This window comes from Cibotium barometz, chromosome 39, assembly GCF_041138505.1.
Source record: "Cibotium barometz isolate CiBa-2024 chromosome 39, ASM4113850v1, whole genome shotgun sequence".
In the NCBI taxonomy this organism is placed as follows: domain Eukaryota; kingdom Viridiplantae; phylum Streptophyta; class Polypodiopsida; order Cyatheales; family Cibotiaceae; genus Cibotium; species Cibotium barometz.
In genome coordinates this window covers 41,528,205-41,542,237 of record NC_141084.1, presented here as the reverse complement: position 1 = coordinate 41,542,237, position 14,033 = coordinate 41,528,205, and the positions used below count along the sequence as shown (strand labels likewise).

Sequence of the window (14,033 nt, the reverse complement as noted above, 5' to 3'; positions counted from 1 at the left end):
CTTCATCACCCAAACCCAAACCAATGAGAGAAAGGGCTTTGTCGTTTAAATTCTCCCAGTGTAGAATTTTCTTCTCATCCGATTGTGGCTTTTTATCCTTGCCACAAACAACATTCCACACCCTGTCTTTCATAAGGATAAGACGCAACTTTGTTTGCCATGTCGGAAAGTTCTTACCAGTGAACTTTTCAATGAAGGCACTTGTTTTCGAGGACTCCATGGCAATCACGGGTAGTTGGAGTAGATGAAGCAGGGCAGCGGCCTGTTGAAGATAAAGCAGGGCAGCGGCTTCATAAATTCATGGGCAGCTCCATCATCACGAATAGATCAGCATCAATTCAGGACAGCAATGTGGGGCAGCTCCTGCATTGTCTCGAACAGAAAATTACGGGCAGCAGCTGGGCAGAGTGGCGGCCTGAACAGGAGCGGCAGCAGGACAACACAGTGTGGCGGCCTGAACAGGAGCGGCAGCAACAAACGGCTTGTTGCAGAAATTCGTGGACAGCAGCAACGGCCTGTTGGAGAAGACGCGCAGGAATGTGGCGGCCTGGATTCAGGGCAGAATCGGGGCAGAATATGGCGGGCAAATCTGCAGCAATAGAGGTCTTCAAGATGGAGGAGAGCATACTCTCTTGCACTTAGAGAAAGAGAGAGAGGGCATGGCTTCTCTTTTTGGCCTCCCTCTCCTCAATCTCTAGGAGCAAAGGAGCAGTGGCTCTGATACCACATGAAGGCACAGGAACGGAACGGAATGGAAATGAAATGACAATACAAGTGCAAAAACAATGATAACCAAGAGTACTCACATGTAGACCAAGAGAGCTTGATGTTGATTGATTTTCTAAGACTAGAAAGTACAATGCCTTTATAGGATAGGCACACACACTCTAAGTGTCACATGTATATGGGATAAATCCCAATATGCCACATGGCACTTACACAAAGACTAGACATAAAACTCACTTTAGACACACTAGAACACTCACTTTGACTTCATGTTCTAACAACACTTAGAGAATTCATTAGATAGTGCATGTAGCAGTCAGCCTTAGCTTAGGTCTTGCACTAGAAGCATGTAAATAGCATATTAGGTCAAAGGTGACCAGCCCATGGCTAGTGGTCCAATGAATAGCCAGGTTAAGGGCTGTTTTACAGCCCTGAATCTCTTCTAGAGGCAGCTGACATCATGGGGAAGCCCTATGGACCCTGTCGACCAGCAGTAGGTTATGTCCAGGCAGTAGGTCAGGTCGTGATGCAGTCGGCCAACAGCAGAAATGGGCAGTAGTCTGTGTGCAGAATTTAATGCTGGCTGCACAGCATTTAATACTGGATTTTGGCATTATTTGTCCAAATGAACTGGCTGACCAGCAACCTAGAGACATATATAAGTAGTCAAGTTGCCTCAAACTCTTAATCATTCAGTATTCAGCAAAGTTCAGCAGCAGAACAAGTAGTAGATAATCATCCTACTCATTCCAGGCAATCATTGGAGCAACTCTTCAGCATTCAGCCGGCATATGTGCAGTCCTACAGCTATCTGGACTTGCATAAGTGGCCCAAAGAGTCTTTTGCAGTGCCTCGTAATTGGTGGATACTCAGCCGACGCACGGTCTTCCTTGTCCTTGCATTGGGCATTCATATTGCTTGTTTTCTCAAGCGTTGTACAAAAATCTCCAAAGAATAATATAAACACATACTCTTACGTGCAAAAGGGTGGGGGGGGGCTTCAATGGGTATTTGGGACCCAATAAAGTGTCGTCTTGTAAACCGGCCTCGGTCCTTAAAGACGAAACCAAAGGGCAGTGCAAAAACAAACTTGCACACAAAACACTTCAACACCTTTGAGGACCAAGAAAAGGAAAACCAAACAGGGGGAGCTAGAGTGCTCCTACAAACAGTACACGTACACCGATTGGCCCCAAAACGCAGTGGCGCCCCTTGCGGTATTTTCTTTAATTGATTAAAAGAGAGCTTTGATTACAAGAAGGCTGGAAACTCAGCCGTCATAGTAGAACTCCTGAAGCCTGCAAAGACCCTGCATCATGGCTTCATAGCCACTCGGCATCCACAAACAAGTCCAGCCATTGTTCACATCAAAAGACTCTTGCACATGAGTCCAGCATACAGAAGCTTTCTCCCCATGATCAAGGCTGCCACAACCATCCATAGCCTCTCACCCTACGAATAGCATCACACCCTGACACCTCCAGTGCTTTTGCATCACAACACAGACTCCTAAACCGTCTCCCAAAAGAGAACTCGCATCACAGCAGAGCATACCATACAATTGACACACCTGTACCAACCCTCTCTACCTTCCAAGGGTACTATCCATCTCTGTCATGGATTCCCTGTCCCCTGTCCAATCAGTAGCAAGGCTGTACCAAACATGTGTCCATTCTTGTACCTTATGCTTGCATGTGACCTATCTCCTGGAGAACCATAAACCTGTTTCCTCGAGAAACCTACGATCTGTTTCCGTGTGAAACCCTTAGGCCTGTTTTCCTTTGAAACCTTTGTCCTGTTTCCATACAAAACCATTCAACAACAGTGCCAACAACAGCATACATCTAGTTACTTGTTCCCTCATGAAACATCTGGAAACATAGAGATGCCCATAACTGTAGGTCCCTCTGTTCCTTTCCAGCAAGAAGAAAACAATTTGCTCCATGAGCATGCAGCCATGCGAGCTTGCATCACTCCCATGCCAAGAAACACATCCAAGTGACCTCTACTTGCAGCTGGAAACGCAAGCACATAGCTGAATTTGCAGCCAACCAAAAACAGCCCATAAACAGTCCTCGAGCTGATCTCAAAACAGTCCCGGAATTGCTCATGTTCGTAGCCACATGCACTGCCATGAAACAGAGTCCATAAACCCTTTCCAAAACAGTCCCGAACCAAAGCAAAGAGAAGCTGAAAGTTCCATCAGTTGAACCCCATCGACATGATGTCTATGTTCATGAAAAACCAGCCCCTGTCCGCCTTTATGTCCAGAGAAACCAGCCCCCTGGCCACTTGTATGTCTAGAGAAACCAGCCCCTTGTCTTCTGCAAAAACACGCCCCCTCCAAAAAGCACCAGTGCTGCTGGGAGTTTCATAGCAAGCAAGAGAGGGAAAGAGAAAGTACATCCTCCTGGCTACCTCAGCCCGACCAGGAAGAACACACACACACTTCTCTGCTGCAACTCCTACTGTTCAGCCAATAGAGAAGCGCTTCCAGCCCTCTGCTTTCTGCAGTCCAGCCAGCCAGCGTGTAAGTGCTGTCCTGCGTGTGAGTGCTGTCCAGCCATCAAGAGGCGCTCTGTTTTCTGCAGTCCAGCGCTCTGCTTTTTCACCAATCAAAAGGCGCCTAGCTGCCATGCCATCTGCTCCCCCTTCTCCAAGTGAGAGAGTGAGAAAAGGTCCAAACGCCCTTGCAATCCCCCTGTTTTTCCACCAAAAGAGAGACGCCTAAAGCAGCCCGCCAATCCCTTCTTGAAAAAGCATACCCTTCAGATCCAGCAGGCGCCTCCCAAAAAGCATGAGATAGAAAGAGGCGCATCCTCCAAAAGTGGAGTAGCCTCCCAAATTAGCTTTTGGGCCACCAAAGGTTATAAAACCTTTTAAATTAAAATCTCTTTGTCCCCTTCATGCTTGGGGTTGTCCACACATGGGTTTCTTTTTTTTAACTCCAAACTCATGCCATGTTCCCGTGCACACTTGCATACTGTCCAGACAAAAACACAGGGTCGTGACACGTCTACTTCACTTTCTCATTCTTTTCTGTCTCTACTCTTTGAATTGGATGCTAAATAATCTCACTGCATAAAGGTATAAAGGAGGCCTTGTTGTGTGTTACCACGATCAACCCCAGTGCATGTAACAAATATTAACCATATCCCATAGACATCCATCCTTCCTCTCCTCTCCCCTCCGCTCCCCTGTTTCTTCTCCCTTCTCCTTCGTTTGTAGAGTTTTTGCTTTATTGTTGAAAGTTCATGTTGTCATGTGGATTCATATTCTTTTCCTCCTCTTGGGTGACTGTCGGTAAGCAGGAACTCTTTCATAGGGGCATCCCAGCTGTCTATGACAAGGTGTTACAGAAATTCAGAGTCCCAGCTAAGTTAGTAGATAACGGAGGGGTGAAGTTCCTACATATGGAGAATGGGGATGTGATCAAGGAAGCTGACATTTTGCAATGGAAAAGGTGACGAGATCCCAGCTGTTATGTGATCTTAGGAGAAGAAGTGATCCTTTGTATCCTTGCTGCTTGTGAAAGGGTGTATCCAGTTATTTAATATAAAATAAATATATTTCTCCTTTTCCCAAAAAAAGAAGAAGATTGCTGCAAGTAGGCCAGTAAGGCTGAAATGCAACTAATTTAGTTGTGTTCACTTTTCTTGTGAGGCCATGAAAATAGCAGGACATTGTTTCCTCCTTGAAATCTGCAAGGACGCTTTGCTCATCTACAGGCCCTGAAGAACTCCCCACTCTGCCATTTGTTCTACATCACTTTTGATGCTGCTGGTTTCAGTTGCTTCAATTGGGGTGAGGGCTGAGGAAGGTGGAAAGAACCCCGCCCTGCAGCCTGGCTTCTCGCCCCCCCCCCCCCCCCCCCCCCCCCCCTTTCAAAAAAAAAAAAAAAAACTCTGTCAGCGAATTGGCCCACTGCAGGGGACCCCAGAAAGGTAGAAATCCTCTCTATGATCCCTTTTTGGGAATTTTCACAACTCAAAGCCTTAGTAGCCATGGCTGGTCGAGGGGTGTCCCATCTTTGTTAAAACCCTCCAAATGAGGTCCTAAATCTGCACGATGCTCTTTATGCTTTGATGTCCGAATCCTTCTCCGTGTCATGTACTGCACCAGTGCATCCTTGTCTGAGTTGTTTGATTGCACACCTTTGGCCTTGCCACTTTTGTACAAATAGGGCTTACAATGGCTTGCAATTCTCCTTATCTACCCTCTACAATGTCTCAGTAGTCGTGACACCTCCATCTGAGATAGGATGCATGGGGCCATGACTTTTCTGCTCCAAGGGTAGATGATATCAGTCCACAACCCTTTTACATGGTTAGCTTGATAACTTGTTGCGATCATCATACTTGAAGCAGAATAGCCACACTCATGGTGCCTCCTGAGTTTCATTTAGGAAAGCAATCATCATGGTGCATCCACACAAACGTGATGGAACTTGTTAGAAGTAAGAGGGTGGGGCTGGATCAGGCAAGTGTTGTATGACCTGGGAGAGTGGCATGCGTGTGAGCAAACAGGTGACAGGATGGAAAGTGGGCTGTGTAGAAGGTGCAGGGCAGTGAAAGATAAGAGCCAAGGAGTTGAATAGGATGTTAACCAACTCGTTGTAGACTGTCAAGCCACATTGCCTTACATATCAGACAATGAAATGGGAGGGGTGTGATTGTTTCATTTAACAAATAGAGTATCCTAGGTGGGTTATGTTAACACTTATATATTTTGACTTATCTCCAGGGTTTTAGAATCTAGATACAGCAACAAGGGAGCACATGCTTTTCTCATAAAAGACAGTTAATGTGTGCTGAGTCATGCTATCGTGTTACATGGGCTGCTTCAAATCCAAGCCCCAAAAACAGTTCTCAGGGTATGAAAAACCTGTCGATCTTGCAGCAGAGACCTCATGTAAGTTGACTTTTGTAAGCATTTATGCTGATCGATTGGATTCTTTAGATTTATGTCATGTTAATCACTTTTGAGCTGCAGTTAGTGTTAGTGAAGTGGAGGCCCTATATGAGCTTTTCAAGCAAATAAGCAGCTCTCTGATTGATGATGGCTTGATACATAAGGTATTTGTGTTGGGTCTTTTACTTGTGCAATCTGCTTCTTTTTATTGTGGATCATTACGAACACAATAGTAGTTGAAAGAAATATTCATCTCTTTTTTCCTTTTAAATACTTCTACAGGAAGAATTTCAGCTGGCTTTGTTCAAAAACAGGAAAAAAGAGAACTTTTTTGCAGATAGGGTAAGCATACCTTTTAGCAACACTTTTCTAGCATCACGAAAGTGGGTCTGTTTGTACAAGCAAGTGGGTTTAAACTGATCCATCTGTCCTGTGTATACTTTCGGGCTCCAGCTTCTTTCTTTCATGGCTTTTCACTTTGGTGATGTTTATTTAGCTTCCTTGCAAACCCCTGCAATATGAAGATGATTTGGATGAACGACCATGCTGTAAGACTATTGCACACATGATTTGACATAGCTTATCAAGTACAAATCAAGAAGGAAAGTAGCCCCCACATCATAGACCAACTCTCACGCTATGTATATTTATCCACTACACCCAATTGTACTCAACTTTAGATCTTGGTGTAGGGTGCTAATTAATTCAACCACTGTACAGTCTTCAGAGAACCCCAATGGTCTCCAATTAGAGATCTGTATGCAACCCAAGCTCTTGATTTACTGTGGGTATCATCTAATATACATGTTGTATCTTTGAATTGCAATTCTTCAAAAGCCTCCATGAGTCTTCTAATCCTTCCAAGAGGGAGGCATATGAATTTGTAGAAGGAACTGGGCAGGAGCGTGTGTCGTCTAGATGGCTGTACAGCATTACGGGGCTGTGAGCAGACAGCTGGTACAGCAGCAGGAAAGGAACTATACAGCTTGTTTACTCTCGGGGCAGCCTGAGGAGGCACTGTACAGCTCTCGGGCAGCAGGTAGATGGCAGTTCAGTGACTCAGTCCATCAGCAGCAGGTGGGGCAGAGGTGCCGGAAAAGGTGAAGAGGTTACCCCAGTACAACTATGGAGATACTAACGTGGCCTTTGCCTTCGCAAACGATGAAGGTAGGAGATCGCTTTTGCAAAAACGATGGTCAAGCTGGGTTTTTTCTGGCAAAACGATGGAGAGATGAAGTTGCCCTTCAAAATGTAACATGCGGAAGCTTCATGAATAGAATCGGTTCTTCAATGGAAAGAATTCAGCAATCTTTCTCGACGAAGATATACGCACAAGATAGATATGTGCAGGAAAAGAGTGATAGATAGATAGTGAGTCGGACACAGTATTGGGTCCCGAATACCATCTGTAGGGCTCCCAACATGGATGGTGTATTTGCTTTATTAGAATGATGAAAAAGTAACACAAATCTGTAGATCTTCTGACTCTTGACCTTCAACCTTCACCTTGGCTTTAGGATTCCCCTCTGCTGTCCTGGCCCTTGGAATGCTTCAGCCCTTTGTGAATTGGTAGATGTCTAAATGAATTCCTAGCTTTTGCTTTTACAGGCCTTTCATGTGGCTGCTTTGTACTCTGCCTCACAAGACGAAGTGGCCACTGTGGTCTATTTCTTGCTTAGCCAAGAAATGCATGAAGAGCCAAGAAAGAAACAATTTTCACTAATGGAATGTCTGGTATCAAAATCACAAGCCCAATCTGAATCACTGTAAGCGTATAACTGCATGTCAGTGGATGCACCTTACAAAGGGCGAGGGTGATCGGATGTCATGCATATGAGTGGCACATTGACCCCCCTCTGGCCAAGGTGGCCAGGGAGAGACTAGTGTGTTTACGGAACTGGGAGAGCTGGCCCATCACGCGCCTCCAGTTGGACCTGGGGGAGTAGACTTGGCGTGATCCTGTAGACATGGAGGAGACTCTGGGTACCCCTTTTTTTTGCGTACACCGCATGGCTAGGCCGTAGGATCCATATGCCCGAGGTCGAGGGCACTCCGGTAGCAGCAGGACACTAGCAGTCTTAGGGCCTTCCCCCGCGTTTTCTCTCATATTTTTGGAAGAGGCTCTGGGACAGTTTTTGACCTCAAAAGACCACCCTTGTTTTTGTGGTTGCTGGGACAGGAGGTTGGCGGCTGGCACATGGTTGGCTATTGGCTGTCGACCTGTTGGATTATATCATCACGAGGTGGTCTACATCACCATTTTCATGCTTGTACTGACCATTTATGAGACCCTGCATTGGCATATCTTAGCAAATATTATTCAGCATTTTTTAAGGTATTTTTCAGCATTTATATAGCATTTTATGCTACTGTGCTGTTGTCGGCCTACTATAGCTGGCCGACGAGCATATGGGGGACTATAAAAGGGCTGAAACCCCTTTCTCTCAATTCATCTCATTTTTCAGCATTCACTTGAGGTCATTAGCAGCTGCTATTGCGTCTTACCATTGTCCCCTCAGGATAAAGCAATCCAAGAGACAAGGTACCCTGCAAATAACGGAATACACGCTTCACAGCTTGCCAATGTGACAACCGCGGGCTGTGCATGAATCTGCTCAACTGAGAGACTGCATACTGAATATCTGGCCTTGTATTACACAAGTAAATAAGGCACCCAACAGCCTGAGCATATGTAGTGGCATCAAAGGAAATACTGTCATCTTGTAGTGACAGTTTCATCCCAGGCTCCATAGGAGTACTAATAGGCTTGCAATCCTGAAATTTAAACTTCTCCAGAAGTTTAGCAACATACCGAGATTGCAACAACCCAATGCCTCTGTTATCCTGCACAAACTGTATGCCCAAATAGTAGTGTACAAGCCCCAAGTCAGACATGTCAAATGTCTGTTGCGGTATCTCTTTAAAAGCTGCTATTTTTGTCAGAATACACAGCGGAGATGATGACCAAATCTGGGAACACAAGAGCAAAAGCAAAAACGCAGGCAGAAAAACAGCACAAGAGAGAGACAGATGTAGGCGTGTAACTCTGCTCTATATACACAAGAAGATCCCGAGGAATGATACAAATAAGGCATGGGGGCTGGGGTCCTATATATACCCCCCTAGAGGGCAGTCGGCCAGCATCAGGAGTGCCCACGACTGATAAAAAAGACCCACGACTGCATAAATGCAGTCGGCCAGCAAAACAGGTGCCCACGACTGATCAAATCCAGTCGGCCAGCAGCCCTGAAGCCCACGACTGATGTAGATCCAGTCGGCCAGCAATAGGGTGCTCCTAGCATCACCTGGGAGCCCTCCCAAGCCTCAGAAAAATGGAAAAAAATAGGGGAAAAATACGGAGAGTGGGGAAAAATGGGAAAACACCTCATAAGGGCGGGCACACCCACAACAAAGGCCCTGGTGTATAAAACTGGACAGGAGATGACTTCTAACACCCCCTCTCAGCTCCTGGCTGTGTAACCAACCACTGGGAGCTGGGGTGCCGCCTGAGCAAATCCTGAGAGCGACTTCGTGAAGAGGTCCACCGTACTGTCCTCCGTCGAACAGAACTCCAGCAAGATGTCATCAGCAACAATCTGTTCACGAACAAAGTGCCTCTGGATGACCAAGGGTTCCACCAGTGGAAGCCCAAACCTGCAATGTAACCTCCTCCTGCTTCGTAAAACTGCTCTTGGGGCATAAGTAGATCTCCTCGTGTCCGGATCTCCTCCCCAAACCGAGTCACTCCAACCGTGGAGTCGGACTCCATCCAACAATCCCCCTCCTGTGTACAAGAGTCCATGATCCTTCGCATGCCGCAGAAACCACAGGAAACGCAATCTTGCCTCCCAAAGAGACATCTGCAACCAAGAGCTCAACTGCCTCATCAGGAAGCTCCCGTCCAATCTGGTGTCCATCAACCAGATCAATGAACCATACAGCTTCTGAGTCACAGAGACATCACACTGCTCACAAGGATCAACACCTGTTACGGTGCACAAGCAAGTCCTGGAAACCTGATGAAACCTGTCAACCACCCCCTCTGAATCCGGAACCACAAAGCCTGGAGAAACCACCTCCTTCTGCAAGTAAGCACCTGTCACCTGCCTGGCTTTCCGAAAGGTCCCCGTGGAAAGAACATCCTCAACTACTGGAAGTTCTATGTCCCGAACACGACGAGACATCAAAGCATAAGTGACCTGTTCAGCTTCCTCCGACTCACGAACACAAGAACTACCAACCTCAGTACTGGAAAGTTCCTGCCAACTGCTGCCATCTACTGGCAAGCTATCCACCACCTGGTCTCGGAAAGCCCGCTCCTGCAGTGTATCCACTCTTGAGTAGCCATTACCAAACTGCCACTCATCACAATCCTGAGGACCTGGGAGAGAGAGTGCTGAAAGCCTGTAAACTCCATTCTCCACTCCACCTTCCCAAACAACTTGGCCTGTTGCTTTGTCCCGGAGAGCAACAAAATGCTCATCAAACTCCACCCGTACGCCAGTCTTGCAAACCTGATGCACTGACAACAGATGAAAACCAAGTGCCGGAACATACAACACCTGGGAGGAATGCTTCCCCCCTCTGCCATCGGGAACTATCTCCATCCTGCCCTCACTGTGAACTGGGATAGTGGACGTATCCCCAGTAAGAATATGACCAGAAAGCCTGCAGAGATCCTGTAAACCGGAACGGGAAGGAGTCATGTGCCTGGAAGCACCACTATCGAGAATCCACTCCCGAGTATCCGTTGCGGAGAGTCCTCCAATCTCCTCCCTGCCTGAAGAAAATGAAGCATCGGTGTCCATCACCTCCAGGTGCACAAAAGCCGGAGTTTTCATGATTGCTGAGGAGTCTTCACCCTTCTCGGTCTTCCGCTTGGGACACTGCCTCCAGTGGTGGCCTTTCTCGTCACAATCATTACAGGTCCTCTCTGCCTTCAGTTTCTCGCGGTCACTAACGGACATCTTCTCAGAAGACTTCTTTGACGAAGCCTTCCCCTTGCCCGTGTTACGGCCTTTCGACCGTTGGCCAGTAAAGGCCTCCGAACCTCCATCCTGAGGAGGGTTCGTAAATCGTTCCTCCTGGTCCAGGACCATAGGCACAAGCTCCTCCCACGTGATGGTGCTGAGCCTGCCACTGGTAATCAACGACGAGTAAAATGCTGAGTACGAAGAGGGCAAATGTGACAGCAACGTTATGGCCATGTCCTCTGACGATATCTCCTTCCCAGCCTGGAGAACTTCCTGCTGAAGAGCCTGCAGCTTGTTAATATGCTCCCGCATCGTCGACGACTTTGCAGGGCTCATAACCCGCATCTGTACTTCCAAGGAAATCCTCTTCATGGGCGATACCCTGTTGTAAAGTGAGGCCAAATGCTGCCATATACCTCTGGCCAGCGTCATGTGCTTTACATGATTGATTACCTGTGGTGTGCAGTTGAGGAAAATAAACGAACGGACCCTGGCGTTGACACGATCCCACATCTGTGTCTGGGCCTCCCGGTCCTTCCGGATCGACGGTAACTCCCCTTCCTCTACTTCCGGCCGTGGAACACCAACAACGACAAAATCGGCGAGGTCGTAAGACTCCAAAATGGATTCCATCATCACCTTCCATATGCCGTAGTTGCTCCCGTCCAACTGACGGTCCACCGGGAACGTGGGGAGTGTCGGGATCTTCACATGTCTCTCGGCCATCTCTAACAGATCTGCCATAGCGGGGATGTACTCTGAAAAGGGTGGGTGGGTGGGAACAAAGAAGAACTGACACCTGCAAGTGGCTGTCCAGCAAATCAGCCCGCCTTCCTCTTGCTTCTCCTCTTCCCGAACAGTCCAAAACAGTCCACCAATCAGCCACAAAACAGCCCTCTCTTGCTCACACAAATCCCAAGACCTATCTAGAGCCTAGGGCTCTGATACCATGTCAGAATACGCAGCGGAGATGATGACCAAATCTGGGAACACAAGAGCAAAAGCAAAAACGCAGGCAGAAAAACAGCACAAGAGAGAGACAGATGTAGGCGTGTAACTCTGCTCTATATACACAAGAAGATCCTGAGGAATGATACAAATAAGGCATGGGGACTGGGGTCCTATATATACCCCCCTAGAGGGCAGTCGGCCAGCATCAGGAGTGCCCACGACTGATAAAAAAGACCCACGACTGCATAAATGCAGTCGGCCAGCAAAACAGGTGCCCACGACTGATCAAATCCAGTCGGCCAGCAGCCCTGAAGCCCACGACTGATGTAGATCCAGTCGGCCAGCAATAGGGTGCTCCTGGCATCACCTGGCAGCCCTCCCAAGCCTCAGAAAAATGGGAAAAAATAGGGGAAAAATACGGAGAGTGGGGAAAAATGGGAAAACACCTCATAAGGGCGGGCACACCCACAACAAAGGCCCTGGTGTATAAAACTGGACAAGAGATGACTTCTAACAATTTTGTCATCATTTGATCCCATGAGCAAGAGATCATCTACATAAAGACTGATGACCAGCAGATCTGTCTCTTCTTTCTTTACATACAGAGTGGCTTCTGATGGACTGTTCACAAATCCCTGAGTGAGTAGGAAAGCATCTATTTTTGCATACCAAGCTCGTGGAGCTTGTTTCAAACCATACAAGGCCTTTTTCAGCCTGCATACTTTCCCCTCATGACCATGTTCTGCAAAACCCATGGGCTGATATACATAAACTTCCTCCTCGAGGTCCCCATGTAGGAATGCAGTCTTTATGTCCAACTGGTGAACAACCCAACCACGATGTGCAGCCAATGCAATGACACACCTAAGTGTCGACATACGGGATGTAGGAGCAAATGTCTCTTCATAATCAATGCCCTTTTTCTGTGCATAGCCCTTTGCAACTAGACGGGCTTTGTACCTGTCAATGGATCCATCTGCATGTCTTTTCAACTTATCTCATCCTGTAACTTGGTTGAACACAATGCTAATCAATACACTTAAATACACTAAGATTTGAAGGATACTTGCTCAAATACAAGAAGTAAATTGCTGAATTGACAAGAGGCACACAATGAGCCGGAACGGCCGACCCCTCCCTTGAGTAAATTGTATTACTATTGGAGAAATTCAATACATAGCTTCACGGGCATCCATTGCCAAATCCTCCATGCCAATGCATATGAAATTCAGCATTTAGAAAACAATGGTATGTCGATGTAGATCACCAAGGAGCTGCCTTGATGCCCGGCCCGACTTCAGTGCCCATATTCTCTACCATTGGCTCTATGTTCTACCATGCAAGGTAGCAACATCTTCAAGAGCACAAAGGACAAGAGAAATACTACACAGGGCGGCTAAACAAGGAGTCCTGCCCTTCTACTGAGTAAGTAATGACAACACATTGTCCAATTAGCTTACCAGTCTTCATAGAAGTTGTTGCAAGCGGAAGCCTTCGTGTTGGAAGCTTTAGAAGTGTTGATATCTTCGATTTGCCGCAATCCTTCGCGACAAAAGTCTTCAAGAGGATGAAGGGAACCTTGGGAAAGCTTCCCCTATGGTTCAACTTGAGAAAGGAAGGCTGAAATTAGGGTTTTCAGCTAAAAGACCAGAAATTACAGCAAAAATGAGAGCTGTTTTGCTGAATTTCAGTCATTGGGAGTGAGTAGGAGAGTGATTAGCACTTGGAAACACTCTTGGAGGCTTGGAAAACACCCTAGCAAGTTGGGTATGGCTATGGAGAGCTTGGAAATGGAGAGAAATGGTGGAAAAACAGAGTTTTCAGCCTCCAAAAATCCTCATGAAGAGAAAACACGAATTTCTCTTAATAAGTAAGTGAATTGGGATCCAATTAGGTGAGAGGACATGGGGAGATGCCCATTTATGAGTAAAAGGGGAGGATCAGGTCCTGGACATTGAGTCTTGTCCGCCTCGGGACTTCAGTGAGTGTGAACTTGGAAGCGGTCATAATTTATAAGTGACTTTTGGGCGCCCAAACTTTAATGAAGTGGGAACGCACTCACTTATAAATATTGGCTAAGTCCTAAGGGCTATTTGAGCCTAGATTTGGGTAATACTTACCACCTGTTCACATGCCACACAACCATGTCAGCAGACAGTTTCACACGCACGGTTCACGGGCGGGCGTCCCCTAGCCCGGAACTACACATAGGTCATGCAGGCATGAAAACAGCATGCAATTTCATTTGCAGGCAAGCACATAAAGATGCTATGCAATGCAGCATTGGCATGAGCAATTTCCGTTCATGAAACCATATAAGACCAGGCGTTTCCAGGCAAGTATATGCGATACCAGACCCAGTGGAAAGCCAATCCTCCAGGCGTTTCCGGGCATGTACACAAAGGCACAAGTCCCAGCGGAAAGCCAAGTCCTCCAGGCGTTTCCGGGCATGTACACAAAGGCACAAGTCCC

The 14,033-nt window shown here is 47.0% G+C and overlaps 1 protein-coding gene across 3 annotated transcripts in view; it reads left to right on the top strand.

Moving 5' to 3' along the window:
* The window catches only part of LOC147616103 (calcineurin B-like protein 1), a 64,013-nt gene that overhangs the window by 18,888 nt on the left and 31,092 nt on the right, over positions 1-14,033 (top strand). For 2 of the 3 annotated variants that reach the window (XM_086778745.1, XM_086778742.1), the window contains exons 2-5: positions 4,038-4,189; positions 5,470-5,637; positions 5,719-5,801; positions 5,920-5,979. In XM_086778745.1, the coding sequence (XP_086634871.1) occupies positions 5,544-5,637; positions 5,719-5,801; positions 5,920-5,979 (237 nt within the window). In that variant the 5' untranslated portion in view covers positions 4,038-4,189; positions 5,470-5,543. The remainder of the gene's footprint in view (positions 1-4,037; positions 4,190-5,469; positions 5,638-5,718; positions 5,802-5,919; positions 5,980-14,033) is intronic. The other variant, XM_086778743.1, reaches the window with a different exon arrangement.